The following is a 14917-nucleotide window of genomic DNA, read 5'->3' as shown; positions in this document are numbered from 1 at the left end:
CCAGAATGGAACACGGTTAGCACTCAACAATTTTAAAGGAATTACTTTAAGCATACTCTTTCTCTTTGCTTTGCTCCGGCTACCAGAAAGAAAGAGAAATAAAACTGGAATATTGTTTGTCCATAAAGGTATCATATTATTACTTAGGGTGGTTTTGTAGTTGAATTTGGTGTATTGGGCAAATTGGTAGAAGCCAACCAAAAGAAAAAGGTCTTTTTTTGAGAATATGAATGGAATATAGAATCAGACACCACTCCAATTAACAAACAAGGTGGGAACTTGTGGTGCAAAAATCTCATCTTCCGTATATTGGATAATATAAGGAAAGAAATGGGAAAGAAAAAGTCTTTGAGGAGCAAAGCTGTTCACTTTGTGACTGATCTCACCACTGGCCTTCTTAACCCCATCTCTGATAAACCCTCCAAGCCTCCCCACCCTCCTCCTGTAAGTCTCTCTCTCTCCCCGTTTGCTGCTCTCTCTGTATATATTGTATCTTGGAAAAGGCTTTTTTTTTCCCCTTTTTTTCCTTTGGAGGGTTTGAATGTTTATGATGATGGCGATGATGATGATGATGATGCCTTGTTTTGATGTTTAGTCAACAGCCTTAATAAAGTTTGATTTTGGGCAGTTTAGCTATAGTTTTGTTATACTCTTGATTTTTTTGATTTTTTTGGTTTTGTAAGAATGCATCTTTTCCTTTTCAGTTTTTCTTCCTGGGAAATCATTTCTTTTAATTAGAATTATTGGACCGATTGTTAAAATTCTTTGCCAAACTTCAGCAATGTTTTAAAAGTGCAGGTTTTATTGTAGGCTTCCTGTTATGATTTGAAACTTTTCTGCAATAAAAAACTTCTCCACGACTCACAACCTTGTCCAAAGAGGTGGATGGCTATGACTAGTTAATATGTTTTGAAGTGTTATTATGTTGAGAGCCTGCAATTCTCAAATTTTAATTGTATAGGTTTATTTATTTATTTGATAGGAAAATGTGAGTGAGTCTAAAAGAAGTCAACTAGAGTCAATCAATGAAGAGGATAACGGGGATCTAGTTGATGGCCCTGATACATCTTCCTTTACTGCATTCCTTTATTCGCTATTGTCTTCTTCAGATTCAGGCCAAAATCTGAATCTGGAGCAAAATGATAATCCGGAGGAAACTGGTGATGCATCATCTGACACAATTATGAAAGAGAATGGTGGAAGGAAAAGCTTACTTTCTAGGGGTAAGCAATCACTTAGAGCTCTTTACCAAGCTACTAGGATTAGTGGATACAAAAATCAAGACTGCAAGGGTGATTCTGACATGAAAATTGATGATGAGGCTGATGCTCAATTTGATGGGCTTGAGATGAGGCATTTGCAAAATGTTAAGGAACCTTTGGCTTTGGGAGATCTTCCAGAAACTTCTGAGCCATCATTGCTTCTTACTGAGAAAACAAGAAGTGCTCTTTATGCTTCACTTCCAGCTCTTGTTCAAGGCAGAAAGTGGTTATTGCTCTACAGGTGAATGACATTGGTTTTCCATTTGTAGGATTGAATTTGGTCTTTCGTTGGATATAGTTTTGCCTATATCGAAAAAAAATTACTTTTCTTTCATTGATATATCTCTGTCGGCCTTCACAGTACTTGGAGGCATGGTATATCATTGTCAACATTGTACAGAAGAAGCATGCTCTGGCCTGGCCTCAGTTTGCTGGTAATGGTTAAATGACTTTCTCCTGGATATTACTTTTCTCTCTGCTTTTATATCATATTTCACATGTCTACAATGCAGCCATACTGTCATAAATATGAATAATCATTTGCATCATGATGGACAGGAATGTTGTTCTCATGTTCCAATGCAGGACATTAGTCCTCTTGCGGCATGTCTGTACCTTTAACTTTACGAATATATATTCTCCAAAAACTGATTCTATCATAGCAAAAGGTTCTGCTGTGCGACTATGTGTAGGATCCCTATAGCTTTTAAATCCAATTTATTTTGCATCTATACTTGAACAATGAATTTCATAACCTATAACATACTTGATGTCCGACATCCTCATTGGTCTTATTGCCCAATGCAAGCCCTTAGACAAGGAAGTCAATTTACATCCATAATTGTGGGCTTCTGGTAAATTTTGTGCCATCACATCCATGTAGTGCACAACAACTTTTGAACCTTGATCCCCTTTCTTTTGTCCCCCAGTTCAACTTTAAGGTTGCCTTTTGATTAAAATCACTGTAATTATATCTCATTAGTGAGTATTGAGAGAGGTTCTCAGTTCCACCTTCTATTCTAGTGAAAAATAAATCACCTTTTGTTATAATCTGCAGAATTTTCTCAATTTCGGTTTTCCATCCTTCCATTTTACTTTATTTATCTATTATTTTCAAATAAACAGTGCTTGGGCATCTATGAGTTGTATTTGGACTTCGAGAGTCCTAGAAAGACATTAATCTGATATGTGTCTACTTGAGAGTGGGAGATGATTGATTCTTATTTCAATTGTGATATAATTGTTCGTATTAGTGATTTGGCTGCACTACTATTACTTCATGTTAGCATGCATGTAGGCATGTTTATTTTCTGTCTATGATGAATCTGTTCAACTTCGATCATGGCATTTATTTTCTCTTAGGTTGTTGGAGACCGTAAAGGTGCAGTGTTTGGTGGACTGGTTGAGGCACCCCTTAAACCAACTAATAAGAAATACCAGGTGATGCTAGAAAACATTTCTTGTATCCAGCAGATATTTTGTATAAATATGTTGTTGACATTACATTTTCAACAGGGAACAAATAGTACCTTTGTTTTCACAAATAGACCCGGTGACCCAGTTATATTCCGTCCCACAGGTATTTCCATCTTTGTCTACCATTTCAAAATTGTCACAGTATTTTGATTCTTAGCTGTTTAAAAGTCGGAGCATCTGGTGTTGAAAAAGTTACTATCAAATGAAAGTTTGTGTGTCTGTGTTAGTTGTAGTATATTGATAGCTGAAATGGCATAGCACTCATGCATGTTTGACCTGCTCTGCGAGGGGGATTGGGCTAATGATTCACTGTTCCAGCTTTCTTTGGTGTTTAAAACAGTTTCTCTCTGAGTAAACTTGGTGGATCTAACTGCAAATATGGAACAGGTGCGAATCGATATTTCACTCTGTGCTCCACTGAATTTCTGGCAATTGGTGGTGGTGGCCATTTTGCACTCTATCTAGATGGTGATCTGTGAGATATCTGCCCCTCACTGGTTCTTTTAAGTAAAAATATCTAGTACCCTCACTGGTTCTTTTAAGTAAAAATATCTAGTACCCTCTGTCCCTATCTCCCTTCTCTTTCTCCCTCTTTTTAAATAGAATTCTCGTGTTAATCAGATCTCTTTTCTTAAGAAATAAGTTTGATGCTGGCAAACTTGTCCATCAAACACTGCTTTCTGAAATATTCTAATTTTTATGTAAGGTTGAATGGGTCAAGCTCATTCTCAGAAACCTATGGAAACCCCTGTCTTGCGTTCTCTGAAGACTTTGAAGTGAAGGAGATTGAGGTATGCGTGATTCCTCTCTCTCTCTCTCTCTCTCTCCATTCCACACCCATATCACTGTTCTGTTTGGTTCGCTTCTTTACATGTGGCTTCTTTGTAACTTGATCACGAAATATGATCTTAATAGAACAAGTTCCTAAACTTTACCCTCGTCTCGCAGTTGTGGGGCTTTGTATATGGATCAAAATATGAGGAAATACTTGCTTTAAGCAGAACAGAGACGCCTGGAATTTGTCGGTGGTAAAACATCTTTGAAGCATGAGGCAAATGTGATGGTTGAGCACCAGTGATTCTGGTGGTTTTTCCTTTGGCACAATTATCTCTACCTGTGTGCTGATAGAATTAACAACAGGAAGTGGAATCTTTCATTGTACATGTCGTTCCCTTTTTGTCATGCTTTGTACATAGATGCCCAGCCTTGTATATACAACAAATGCATATGTATTTACTTTACAGTTTCTGGCACAAGTTGAATTGTGGGTGGACGTTACTGACAATACATTTCAGCAACATTAGTTGATCAGTTCTTGCTTATTCACCTTGGAGAGTGATTAATGACTAGTTGATGCACTTGCATTCTACTGCAGTTGAGATGCAGGGATTAAAGGACTCTGCAATCCATTTCCATTATATTGTCTCTAGTCATATATGTATTATGCCATTATTCAATTCTGGCATTTCCTGATGAAAGTTGAGTTTTGACCTCCAAATATTTGAACTAAACGGTAAACGAATATAGAATTTTTACTATAGTGGGTGTTTGGGTTTTTTTTTAAAAAAAAATTGTAAAAGCAGATAAAAGGTTTTTGGTTTATTAAATTTTAAAAATTTTAATTTATGCAGGAAGTTCATTTGAGTTCATAGACAAAATGACAAAAGTACTTTGTGTCTGTTAATGTAATTAAAAAATAACGAAAATGTACATTTCACTAGATTTTTATGCACGTGCATCCTCTAATATATTTACCTATCTTGAAACACAAATTCAAAAAAGAAAATTATATGATTTCTTCTATCAATTACTTTGTATCTATTAATGTATATGATAGGTAAGGAATACGCACATTCAACTATATATATATATAAAGCCTCAAAATTAATATGTTTTTGGTAGCTTCATCAATTAGTTTTCATTTTTATCTCTCATTTAATCAACGCCGTTGGCAGCTTCATTGCTCACTCTCTTTAAGTAACTCAAATATTAGCATGATGGATTTTCTTTCTGGGCACATAATAAAATAGATCTTTCATTATCTCGCACATCAACATGTTCAATCGTGCCCAACTAGAAAATGTTGAAGAATCTTTTTGCCTTTAAAACAGGATTTTCTCCAAGCCTCAGCTTTAGCTTGAAATTTTAAATCTTCCGCAATACATCCGTCAAGCCTGTAAGATGGAGGCTGCGGGATTGGCCTTTTGTTATTTCTTTCGAATTTCATAGGGGGGGAAAAGAGAACGAAAGAAGGATTGGATAGGCTTATGGTGTTAAACTTGGAAGAAAGTTCAAAGGTCGAAACTTCCAGCTTTTTCTTCTATCTTTTATTTCAGGCTGTGCATGCAACAAATATTAGAAATAAATATTGACGCAAAAGGAAACAACATTACACAACGTATTAGTTATTTCAAGTTACAACCTGCATAAGAAACCCAGAACAACAAGCTAGTACCGATTGATGATGAAGCAACAACCCTACAAAGCCTAACCAAGAGCTCAATACCACAAGGGAGAAACGGGTGGGAAAGGAGAAAGGCTTAAATACACGAAAGCAGCTTCTAACGTTTGGATTGATATGACACTGCAGCACTTCAAGATGCACAGTGCTGTTGTAAATGAGTGTCACAGAATTGGGTACAAAATTGATGTCAATCAACCTGAGGCAATTACAAGTAAAATGCTTTTCATTAGCAAATCAGTCAACTATGGCAGCTTCTTAGAATATCTATATATCGTCAACATTGGTTAGCCAAAGAACTAAAAGTTTTAGTCAATGCCTATTTTATCTTAACATAGAATTTAACAATTGGCAGTGAAATAAAATACCTTTTCACTTCAGCAACCAACTTGGTCTACCAGTCAGCTGTCAAATAAAGATGCTCAATAAGTTCCCTTAAGCAACTGTTGCAGTCTTTTCGACGATTCCTTTTTTTATCTTCTGGGGAGGACCATTGCTCAGATCAGCAGGCTTGCCATCCACTGCTTCCTCATAAGCAGCGGTATGAACACCAAGAGCAGCACGACCAGATGGGTCTGGATTTTTGGACCATGCTGCATCCCATTCCACAGCTTTAGCAGTACTGCAGGCCACACTTGGACCTCCTGGAACGGTTGACCTTGCAGCATTCTGCTTGTAATTGGAGGATTAATAAGCAATATCAAGAAAATTGATGAAAAAAGGAATAGACAAAATAAAAAATATATGCTAGAGGTGTATTTGGTTCAGAAAATCTTTCAGTATTTATTTTAATCACATAGAGCATCTTTTATCCTTGTTTGGTCTGAATTAGAGTCTCACATGCCCAATAATCTCACAATATCTAGGCCTTTTTTACACCTTTGTTGGCTAAGAATCCCATTTCTCCTCAAGGGATAGAAGTTAATTTCTAGTTGTGAACTTGAAGGACATAAAATTAATTGCATTGAGAGGAATACACTGCTATATGCCCCTTTCTAGATACACATAAAAGAAATGGATGGAAAAATAGAGAGTGAACAATACAACACCTTGGGAAAAAACTTCTCAAAGATAGTTCTGTAATAGTATCCCTCTTTTGTGGTTGGAGTATTCTCAGGGTAGATAAAGCTTGCATTCATCAACATTGCATCGGTGACCTGTCAAGTTTAGAAACAATAGATTGTTTTTATGCAGCGAAGTGGAAAATGTCTCCCAGAAGAACTACAAACAATTAAGCCTACCAGTTTGTCTGCATGGTCCTTCAAACCATCAATCCAACTGTACCCAACTCCATCACTGAATTGCTCTTTCTGCCTATACAAAATGTGCTGAAACAGAGAGGAAAAAGGCAGTTTCAAGAACAACTACTTCCCGTAAATTTTTATAGTCAAAGGAAACAGGACCAGAAAAAATGATAAAGCCCAGTACATTTGCTAGATGGCAAGAATGTTGCGAAAGCAGATTTACCCACCTTTGGCAGATATGGCTTCTGATCATCATCAAATGCATTACGTAACACCCACTTCTCAATCCTTCCAAGATCAGGCCTTATCTGCAAAAATTTTACTTAAATAACCATAAGTGTATATTACATTCCCTTGCACAAAGAATGTCTAAATATGAAAACAAATTTTATAACTCTTCATTCACCAACATGAGAAACTAGCAAGTAGTGCTCAAGTAACTGATCCACACTTATCATTTGCATCAGCTCATTATCGAATAAAAAAACTTAGAAAACCAACTACCACCTTACACAATGGATGAAAGCACCAAAAACAAAAATATATCTTGCATTTAAGAATGGCCAATGACACCACATTACAAAGTGAAATGCTAACCCCACAAATGAACAAATGAACAAATGAAGCCAGGAATGATAACCACGCAGGAAAAACTGGAGATAGATCAATAAACAATAAAGCTAATATGGAAAATAACCTCTATGTGTTCATTACTATTCTCAGGTGATGGCCGTAAAGCTTGTGTCTAATTTATTCCAGTATAGATGGACACAGCACCCCTTTTCTCAACACTTAAACCAGAGTATGTAATGTAAATGAAAAATCTACAAGTATCATACCATTTTCCACTCTGGATCTATACTCATTGCAACGTTAATGAACTCTTTATCCAAAAAGGGTACACGAGCCTCAACTCCCCATGCTGAAGTTGCTTTATTTGCTCTCAAGCAGTCATAAAGATGAAGAGCTTTGATCTGTTGAATTATTAGAACACCATCAGAAAGCCAACATTATACAACAGGTACTCAGATAATCAAGCCTAATGTATCGATTCCACAAGTTCCTTAACTAAAATCCAGGAAAACAAAAAGTAACAGTCATCTGGAATACCTTTCGACATGTTTCTTCATGAAACTCCTCTTTATTAGGTGCTTTATGGAAATACAAGTAACCTCCAAAAATTTCATCAGAACCTTCCCCTGAAAGAACCATTTTCACTCCTAAAGATTTGATTTTTCTTGACATAAGAAACATGGGGGTGCTGGCTCTAATAGTTGTCACATCATATGTTTCAATGTGGTAGATGACTTCCTCCAAAGCATCTATTCCTTCCTGATAGGTCAAAATAGGAGAAAGAACCTTAATCATTTAGTCCCAAAAGTTCAAACGAACATATTCATCCTTTTTTTTGAATGAAGCAGGAAATTACCTGGACAGTGAAATGAAACTCATGATGACGAGTTCCAATATAATCTGCTACCTCTCTTGCGGCTTTAAGATCAGGAGAACCCTGAAAAACAAAATGTCACAGATAATTCAAATAAAGCGATAAAAAAAATCAAGTTATGTTTCAAAAATAAGATCAAGTAGACTGTGCTATTAAAAGCTGCAGAAATTCATCCCAACAACTAGAAAGAGAAAGGATGTAGATATTAGTAAAATTAATTTGCATAAGATTATTTGCATATTATTAGTAGCAGTTCACAATGCAAGTATACAGCATTCTTCAATGAATAGTTAAAGAATTTGATTTATTAAGCACCAAAGAAGAAGAATTTGATTTATCAATCAGCTACTCACTTTGAAACATCCATAGCATTTAAGGTAATAACAAATATATCTAATCAACATGCATATCTTTTACAAATTCACTCATCAATTAATGGCCGAAGAAAACCAAGATAGTAAGAGGATATGGAATGTATAGCTGAGCCACAGGAAAGTGAGTATTAAAGACCTTCAAACCAATGCAGAAGGTGTGTAGCTGTGACCCCCACTGGCAAGCAACATCTGAATTGGCTAGGTGACGGGAAGCTACGGCAGCAACAAGTGATGAGTCCAGCCCTCCAGATAGCAGCACTCCAAACGGAACATCAGTCATGAGCCTCTTAAGCACCGCCTAAAATAAATTCACAAGTAAAACTTAGTGCTGAAACATAAATGGAAAAGCACAGAAGTAAGTCCAACAGCATTTATTAATATAAAGTCAAGGGAACAATTACAAATGCTAAATGCATGTGCCTCTTCAAGGATTCAGATGACTGATCCACCAAAACAACAAAAATCCTTAAACAAATATTAAGAATTTTAAAATATTTCATTAACAATTTTCCTTATTTGAATCAGACAGACAGAGAACTACTGGAAAAGGACAACACAGAATTACAGAAAGAGCCATACAGTCAGCATCAAAGCTTCTCCTAAAAAGAAGGTGGGCACAAGAACAAAAAGAATGATAAAGCAGATTCCAGAAACTAAGCTGACCCTAATCAATCAGGGGAAGGGTGGAGCCCTCATCACAGGGAGGCAAAGACGTTTCAATTGGTTCTCCTACCATATTCTGAACAATGCTTTACTGCAGTAGCATGAGACCGCTTCACAGTAATACCATGGTGACTACTTAGTCAATACTGCTTACTTCACAAAATAGATTCAATTACATGTTCTGTTTTCCACCCATGTTTTAGCAAAATGAGAGAAAAAATAAAGACATGAAATTCCAAAGTGATAATAGAAAACCAATAAAATCAAAACAAGAATATAAAGAGGTCTAAAGCATGCCTTCTCAAAGGCCTCCCGTAGAACTCTGGGATCATATGGAGTTGAAGGAATCTGCTCCGAGTACCATGGGGGGTTGTACCATCTTCTAAGCCCTCCTGCAGACATTTCAAATGCAACATATCAAGGGAATTGCATGCAACATATCAAGGGAACTGCATGCAACATTAACAAACAAAGGGGAATTTATAAAATTCATAGCAGAACTGAGAAGAGAAGAATATCATGTTCCATACAACATTCAGAAGTTCTATGATCAATTCTTAAGCAAGTTAAGAACTTTAATATCCAAAAAAGAAAAAGGACCTTGCTTGCTTGAATATATATGGCCTGGGAGGAAAGACATAAATCGTTCACAATCATCACTCAAAGCTTTCATCTCAGAAGCAAACCATACCGAACCTGCAAAGTAAATTACATTAATTAGCGTAGAAGTATGCATCCATAACAAGGAGGAGGGGGTAAATAAGAACTTAGAATTAGAAATGGAAAACTATTAATCAAGCACAGACAAAAGAACTAAGCCCAAAGCATCAAATCCAACCAAACTTGAACACATCCAGCACCACAAGCTAGCTTTATGTTTTGCATGTTTCTTAATTACAACTTACATTGAGTTATCAAAAAAAAAAAATCAAAAGGGCAAGGAAAAAGATAATTATTCCTAGATATTCATTATCACAGAACTTTTCTCTTTCTGGAAAAACTTTAATCGGATAAACCTCTGGATTTTTTAAGAAGTGGGTGGTTGAACCTAATATATGAGTCTGCTACTCCCTAAGGGGGTTGGGCCGACCATTGGAGCCAAGACCAGGTTCACAAACAACAAGCTAATTAGCCTAATAACTAGCTAAACTTTTGCTCTATATTAGACATCTGAATAGAACCATGAATCAAAAGCTTGCTCGGATATTGACACAAAAGTGTAAAGAAAAGGAAGCTTCTTTTAAATCCAATAATGCCATTGACAAAGTAAACTACAACCACGACTTAATGGTTAGTGCCTACAAGAAGGAAAACTTCGTACCATCAAGGCCCCATCCGATATAAAGTGGGGTAATGCCAATAGCATCTCGAGCTGCAATGAAACTTTTGTCACGAGTGTCAAGAAGGACAAACGAGAACATGCCATCCAGCATGTCCACAAAATCTTCTCCATATTCTTCATACTGGCAAAGGTAAGTAGCCAAATTAGGACAGAGGATACAATTAAGTAAAAAAACCCCACAAAACATGAAAAACACACAGGAAAATAAAATGATCTAAAAAACTGAATTTAATGCCCAAACTCTCAAGTACTTACAAGGTGAGCAATCACTTCACAGTCACTTCCGGTTCTGAACTGATGGGATTTCAGCTTTTCTCTCAATTGTCTATGGTTATATATCTCTCCATTAACCTATAATCATCAACCAAACATGAAATGAAAATCAAACATTGCATTCTAATTGAGAGTGGCACCACAATGTTACATTAAGATTAAGAAAATAAATCTAGATAATATTTTTTTTATTATTATTGAACATGGCAAGATGAAGAAAGTGGAAATCATCATATTTCCAGTAGGTTTCTGCTTTTACTATTTATCTTGTGCTTCCATGACCAGAAAGGAAAAAGCATGTTTGGTTGAAAAAAGCAAATAATATTTTTAAAAATTAAGAACAAAAAAAATGCATAATTTTGCTTTCATATAGAACTACTGCATTTGAATCGATGTTATATTTTAAGCATTTGTTTGTTATTATTATGTGCAATTTTGTTTTTCACTCCTTTTAGCAACTTTGGAGAAAATAAAAGGCAAATATAAAGAGCAAGTAAGAAAAATCTTAGGCTCCATTTAGTTCTTGCTTTTTTTTATTTGCATTTTTTCTTCCAAAAAAATATATATTATAAGTTTATAACACAAAAATAAATGTTAGAATATAAAATCATAATTAGTTAAAAATAAACAAATGACTAAAATCATACATTTTTGTTCTACATAAAAATGCAACACCAAATTCTAACATAAGTGTATATATTTTGTTTCCCAAAAGAAATAAATAATTTTAATTTCTAATTATTGAAAAACATTATTTACTTTTATATCCAAATAAACATTTTAAGTTAAATAAACCAGCAGCACAAGCAAGCCAAACAGTAACTTAACAAATGGAATTTTTATTTTGAAAGGTCTTAACAAATGGAAATTGATACACACGAAGTACACACTTCCATGTAATTTAATCAAAAAATATTTATTTTCATAATTATAAATCACCATACCAATGTCTCAAATACCAGACACAATTACATTTCCCTCATTACTTCCAACATTTAGCAAATAAACTAAATATATTTGAAAAAAAAAAAGAAAGTATACCGTGACAATAACAGTCTTGTCCTCGTTATAGAGGGGCTGATCTCCTGAAGTCGGATCTACGATAGCTAAACGCTGATGAGCAAGGTAACAGTCTTGATGGCAGTGTATTCCACTCCAATCAGGACCTCTATGCCTCAATCTACACTCTCCATTTCAATCAAAATCAACAATCATTTCCACCGATAAATTTTTTTTTTTTTAAAAAGAAAAAACAAATGTTTGAAATGCTAAAAACTAATTCAAAATCACCTTCGAGATAGTTCGATAATACGGGAACGTTTAGCTTGAGAGTTATCGACGCAGCCAAAGACTGCAAGTATTCCGCACATGGCTGACCTTTGTTGCTGGGTTTCGAATGAAGGGTGGAGGCTGCTGAGAAGGAATCAGTAGGAATGTGAGTAGATTCTGTGATTTAAATAATAAGCGTCCTTCAATCACGGCCGTTGATTTTGACTAGCTTTTGGCCAAGATTCCCCCTTGTTTTCTGCCAGTTACCAAATCTACAGACTGTTACTGAAATTCTTTATTAGGGTTTTGGAATTTTCAGAATTTTGACCCTCGAAAGAGATTCTTAAAGGTGGGGTCAATCGTTTGGGGAATCTTGGATCTTTTACCGTACAAATTTTCAGTTGTTACGTGAAGTCTTTTCTATATGGTGCACCTCAGACCCTCATCGTTCGATTCTTCATCAAATGGGTCTCTTGTGAGTTGAGATGTCTGCGATCATACCCGGGAATTAGTTCATTTGTTTTAAATCTTGCTAAGGTTATCAGCACTTTGCGAGATTCAAATGGAATCTTTCTTCATTATATTTATCTATATGCACTAGCAACACTGATAAGAGTCCCATCCTCAATTATTTAAACTTCTTTACGTAAAATACTCTAAACTCTCTAAGCATAATTGCTAAATTGCTCTAAAAAGAAAAGATATACTACTAGTCCTTAAAATTATTCTTAAGAGCAACTGTTTTCGGCTCTTGCAACTTTATCAGTTATTCATGACAAATATGTAAAATTATTCACTTCAAACACATTCAATTAATTATTTTATTGTTTTCAGTTTCAAAATAAATTATATTAGTATTGTCTCGTTTTTACTTGTTTTAAAAAACTTTATAGTTTATACAAGTTAATTAGGTCCAAAATAAGAAATTGCAGCACGAGGAATACCAAATATTAATTATATACATTGCTTAAAATAAATAAATATTTAAATTACTTTTCCATAAAAACGATTCAAAACAAATGTATTGTACATTACTTCAATCCAAAGCCTAAGTAAATGAATTTTTAGATTCTTCATTTATATACCACTTTTATGTCCTGTTTTAAAGGTAGCACAGTTAGATGTGAAGCTCAACGATTGCCTCTTGTTTAATCGTGAGTTGTGATCAACTCCCGCATGCTGGCAATAATTATTAATGACCATGCCCCTTTGGCCATTAAGCCAACTCTTAACCACAAAGTGTCATTTTGTGTACAAGTTGTCCGCAACGCATCACCTTTTTGCATTCATTCTTAGTTACCCACCACACCTTTGTTTCAAGAGTTGAACCTTTCACTATTGATAACATCTTGTCGGGGGAGATAAGCCCAACTTTCAGTTCATGGGAGCTGATTGAATCCAAAACTTTGTTCTGATAATAAGATTAGAATTCAAACACTTTTTAAATTGAATTGAAATCTCACTAGTAGAATGTCTCTTAATTTTATTATGACTTAACAAAGAAAGAATGTCTTTTAAGTGATGTTTGATATTTTATTAGTAATTTGATTGTTGAGTATGTGATTGTTAAGAATATAATTTTATAATATTTGGTATAATATAAAAATAATAATGATTGTATAGAATGTGATTGTTGAAAATATTATATTGTAATGTTTGGGTTGAAAATAATTTATTGAGAATATAATATTAATTTATTAAATTATCTTTATATATGAAAATATAAAGTTAAATAAATTCATTCTTTTTATGAATAAATATTTAACTTTTAAAACTTTATTGCTTAAAATAAATTATAACAATATAAAAATAACATAATATTTAATTATTAATTATTTAAATATTATAAATTTATTTTTATAATAATTTCTATTAATATTAATGTCCTTTGGATGGTAGAATAAAATTGAAATGTATTCTCCCAACAAAGTTAAACCATTGGTAAATTAAATCCTCAAGACACAAAATATTTGAGGATTTTAAATTGCTATTTTTTACTTGCATTTTACATGTGAGCGGAGAAGCAAGGTTTTAGCCATTTGTACCTTCATTTCTCCCAAATTCCCATATTATTATTTAAAAAAAAAATCAAAATTTCATTAATTATTGAACAAGAACAACCAACAAGAGAATGACCGAACCTCCAAACCACCTGAACAAATCTGCAAAAGAGCAAAAAAGTCCTGCAGGACAAAGAACATCCCCGCCCCATCCAACAGCAAAATAAGCACAACCTTGTCCTACTAATCAAAGAGCATCTAGATATTCAAAAAAAAAAAAAAAACAAACTAGTACATCTCATAAACTCCATTAACAAAAAGAAAACTATCCATAAGAACCTATCAATCAGGCTGAGATAAAAAAAAAAAGAGCAAATAAAACTCTTCTCCAAAATTTTTTATTAATTATAAACATCTTCACTATATATAGTGTTTTTTCTGACTCAAATGAAAGATTATTGATTTTTTTTGGATTCGAAATTTGATTAAATCTACAAAAATACTAAGTCAAAGTAAATAACAAAATTGATCTCTCAAACGATTTTCCCTATCTTTCTTTCATGGGTTTTAAATTTTTTTTTGACAAGTTGAGATTAACTAAGACCCTTCAAGGAGATCAAAACAAATTACATCAATGACAATAGAATAGGAAGCATATGAAGTGACGATTTGGAGATGAAATTGGATCGAAATATGTAAAGGGAAAGTTAATTTCCTTCCATGAGGGATTGTAATGGCATTACAATGGAATCACGTTACTATTCACTATTCATTTTATACAAAACACAAATCAAACATTATAAAATGATTACACCGCATTAAATTACAAGAAATGTCCCTTTTTTGCACTTTCCCAAACGTGCATTTAGTTGTACGTAAACGTTCGGAATCTTTCGAGTTTAAAATATTGTCATGTTAAAATTGGAAGGAAAAAAAAAACAAAATTACTAATAATACAATCTTTGGCCCAGCCTTACCTTGCCTAATGCCTACAAATCCCTGATGTGTCGGCGCCCTTCCTTTTCTTTCAGCGGCTGTCAAGTTTGACCCCTCTTCTGTCACGGTAACAGTAATTAAAACGAAAGAATTGTGCCGTACAGGCGTGC

General features: G+C 34.4%; 2 protein-coding genes across 4 annotated transcripts; one reads left to right on the top strand and one right to left on the bottom strand.

Annotated features, from left to right (window-relative positions):
* The first annotated feature begins 14 nt into the window (after window positions 1–14).
* On the top strand, window positions 15–4064 carry LOC18611570 (TLD-domain containing nucleolar protein). Of its 3 annotated transcripts, none has more exons than XR_016024180.1 (8): window positions 15–444; window positions 983–1503; window positions 1624–1696; window positions 2625–2702; window positions 2778–2841; window positions 3126–3245; window positions 3445–3529; window positions 3687–3713. XR_016024180.1 is itself a non-coding variant. In XM_018114246.2 (8 exons), exons 1-8 carry the CDS (start codon window positions 331–333, stop codon window positions 3768–3770), a joined length of 1107 nt encoding a protein of 368 aa, XP_017969735.2. In that variant the 5' UTR covers window positions 19–330; the 3' UTR covers window positions 3771–4064. The 3 variants fall into 3 exon arrangements, 2 of the variants coding, with proteins under 2 accessions (XP_088659076.1, XP_017969735.2); XM_018114246.2 differs by having other exon boundaries at window positions 19–444; window positions 3126–3213; window positions 3687–4064; XM_088802950.1 differs by having other exon boundaries at window positions 2625–2841; window positions 3126–3213; window positions 3687–4064.
* A 1042-nt stretch (window positions 4065–5106) lies between these two features.
* ASN2 (asparagine synthetase 2) lies at window positions 5107–12197 on the bottom strand. The gene is made up of 15 exons (XM_007047896.3): window positions 11833–12197; window positions 11584–11722; window positions 10525–10620; window positions 10249–10390; window positions 9528–9623; window positions 9225–9319; window positions 8401–8562; window positions 7873–7953; window positions 7554–7775; window positions 7283–7417; window positions 6671–6751; window positions 6441–6527; window positions 6249–6356; window positions 5568–5868; window positions 5107–5398 (listed from the first exon to the last, which is right to left on the bottom strand). The coding sequence occupies exons 1-14, from the start codon at window positions 11910–11912 to the stop codon at window positions 5635–5637; spliced, it is 1758 nt and encodes a 585-aa protein (XP_007047958.2). The 5' UTR covers window positions 11913–12197; the 3' UTR covers window positions 5107–5398; window positions 5568–5634.
* Window positions 12198–14917: the final 2720 nt, after the last annotated feature.

The sequence above is a fragment of the Theobroma cacao genome, chromosome 1 (assembly GCF_053813885.1).
Source record: "Theobroma cacao isolate CCN51 chromosome 1, ASM5381388v1, whole genome shotgun sequence".
Lineage (NCBI taxonomy): Eukaryota > Viridiplantae > Streptophyta > Magnoliopsida > Malvales > Malvaceae > Theobroma > Theobroma cacao.
This window is presented reverse-complemented; position numbering and strand designations above follow the sequence as displayed.

Bases quoted from the DNA above. Each gene is read 5' to 3' on its own strand.
- LOC18611570 (XM_088802950.1), top strand. From the start codon at position 331: ATGGGAAAGAAAAAGTCTTTGAGGAGCAAAGCTGTTCACTTTGTGACT. The intron at 1,504-1,623 runs GTGAATGACATT...CGGCCTTCACAG, and splicing joins AAGTGGTTATTGCTCTACAG to TACTTGGAGGCATGGTATAT. The intron at 2,842-3,125 runs GTATTTCCATCT...AATATGGAACAG, and splicing joins AGTTATATTCCGTCCCACAG to GTGCGAATCGATATTTCACT.
- ASN2 (XM_007047896.3), bottom strand. From the start codon at position 11,912: ATGTGCGGAATACTTGCAGTCTTTGGCTGCGTCGATAACTCTCAAGCT. The intron at 9,624-10,248 runs GTACGAAGTTTT...TTTACTTTGCAG, and splicing joins TATCGGATGGGGCCTTGATG to GTTCGGTATGGTTTGCTTCT. The intron at 7,776-7,872 runs GTAATTTCCTGC...TTGACCTATCAG, and splicing joins AGTTTCATTTCACTGTCCAG to GAAGGAATAGATGCTTTGGA.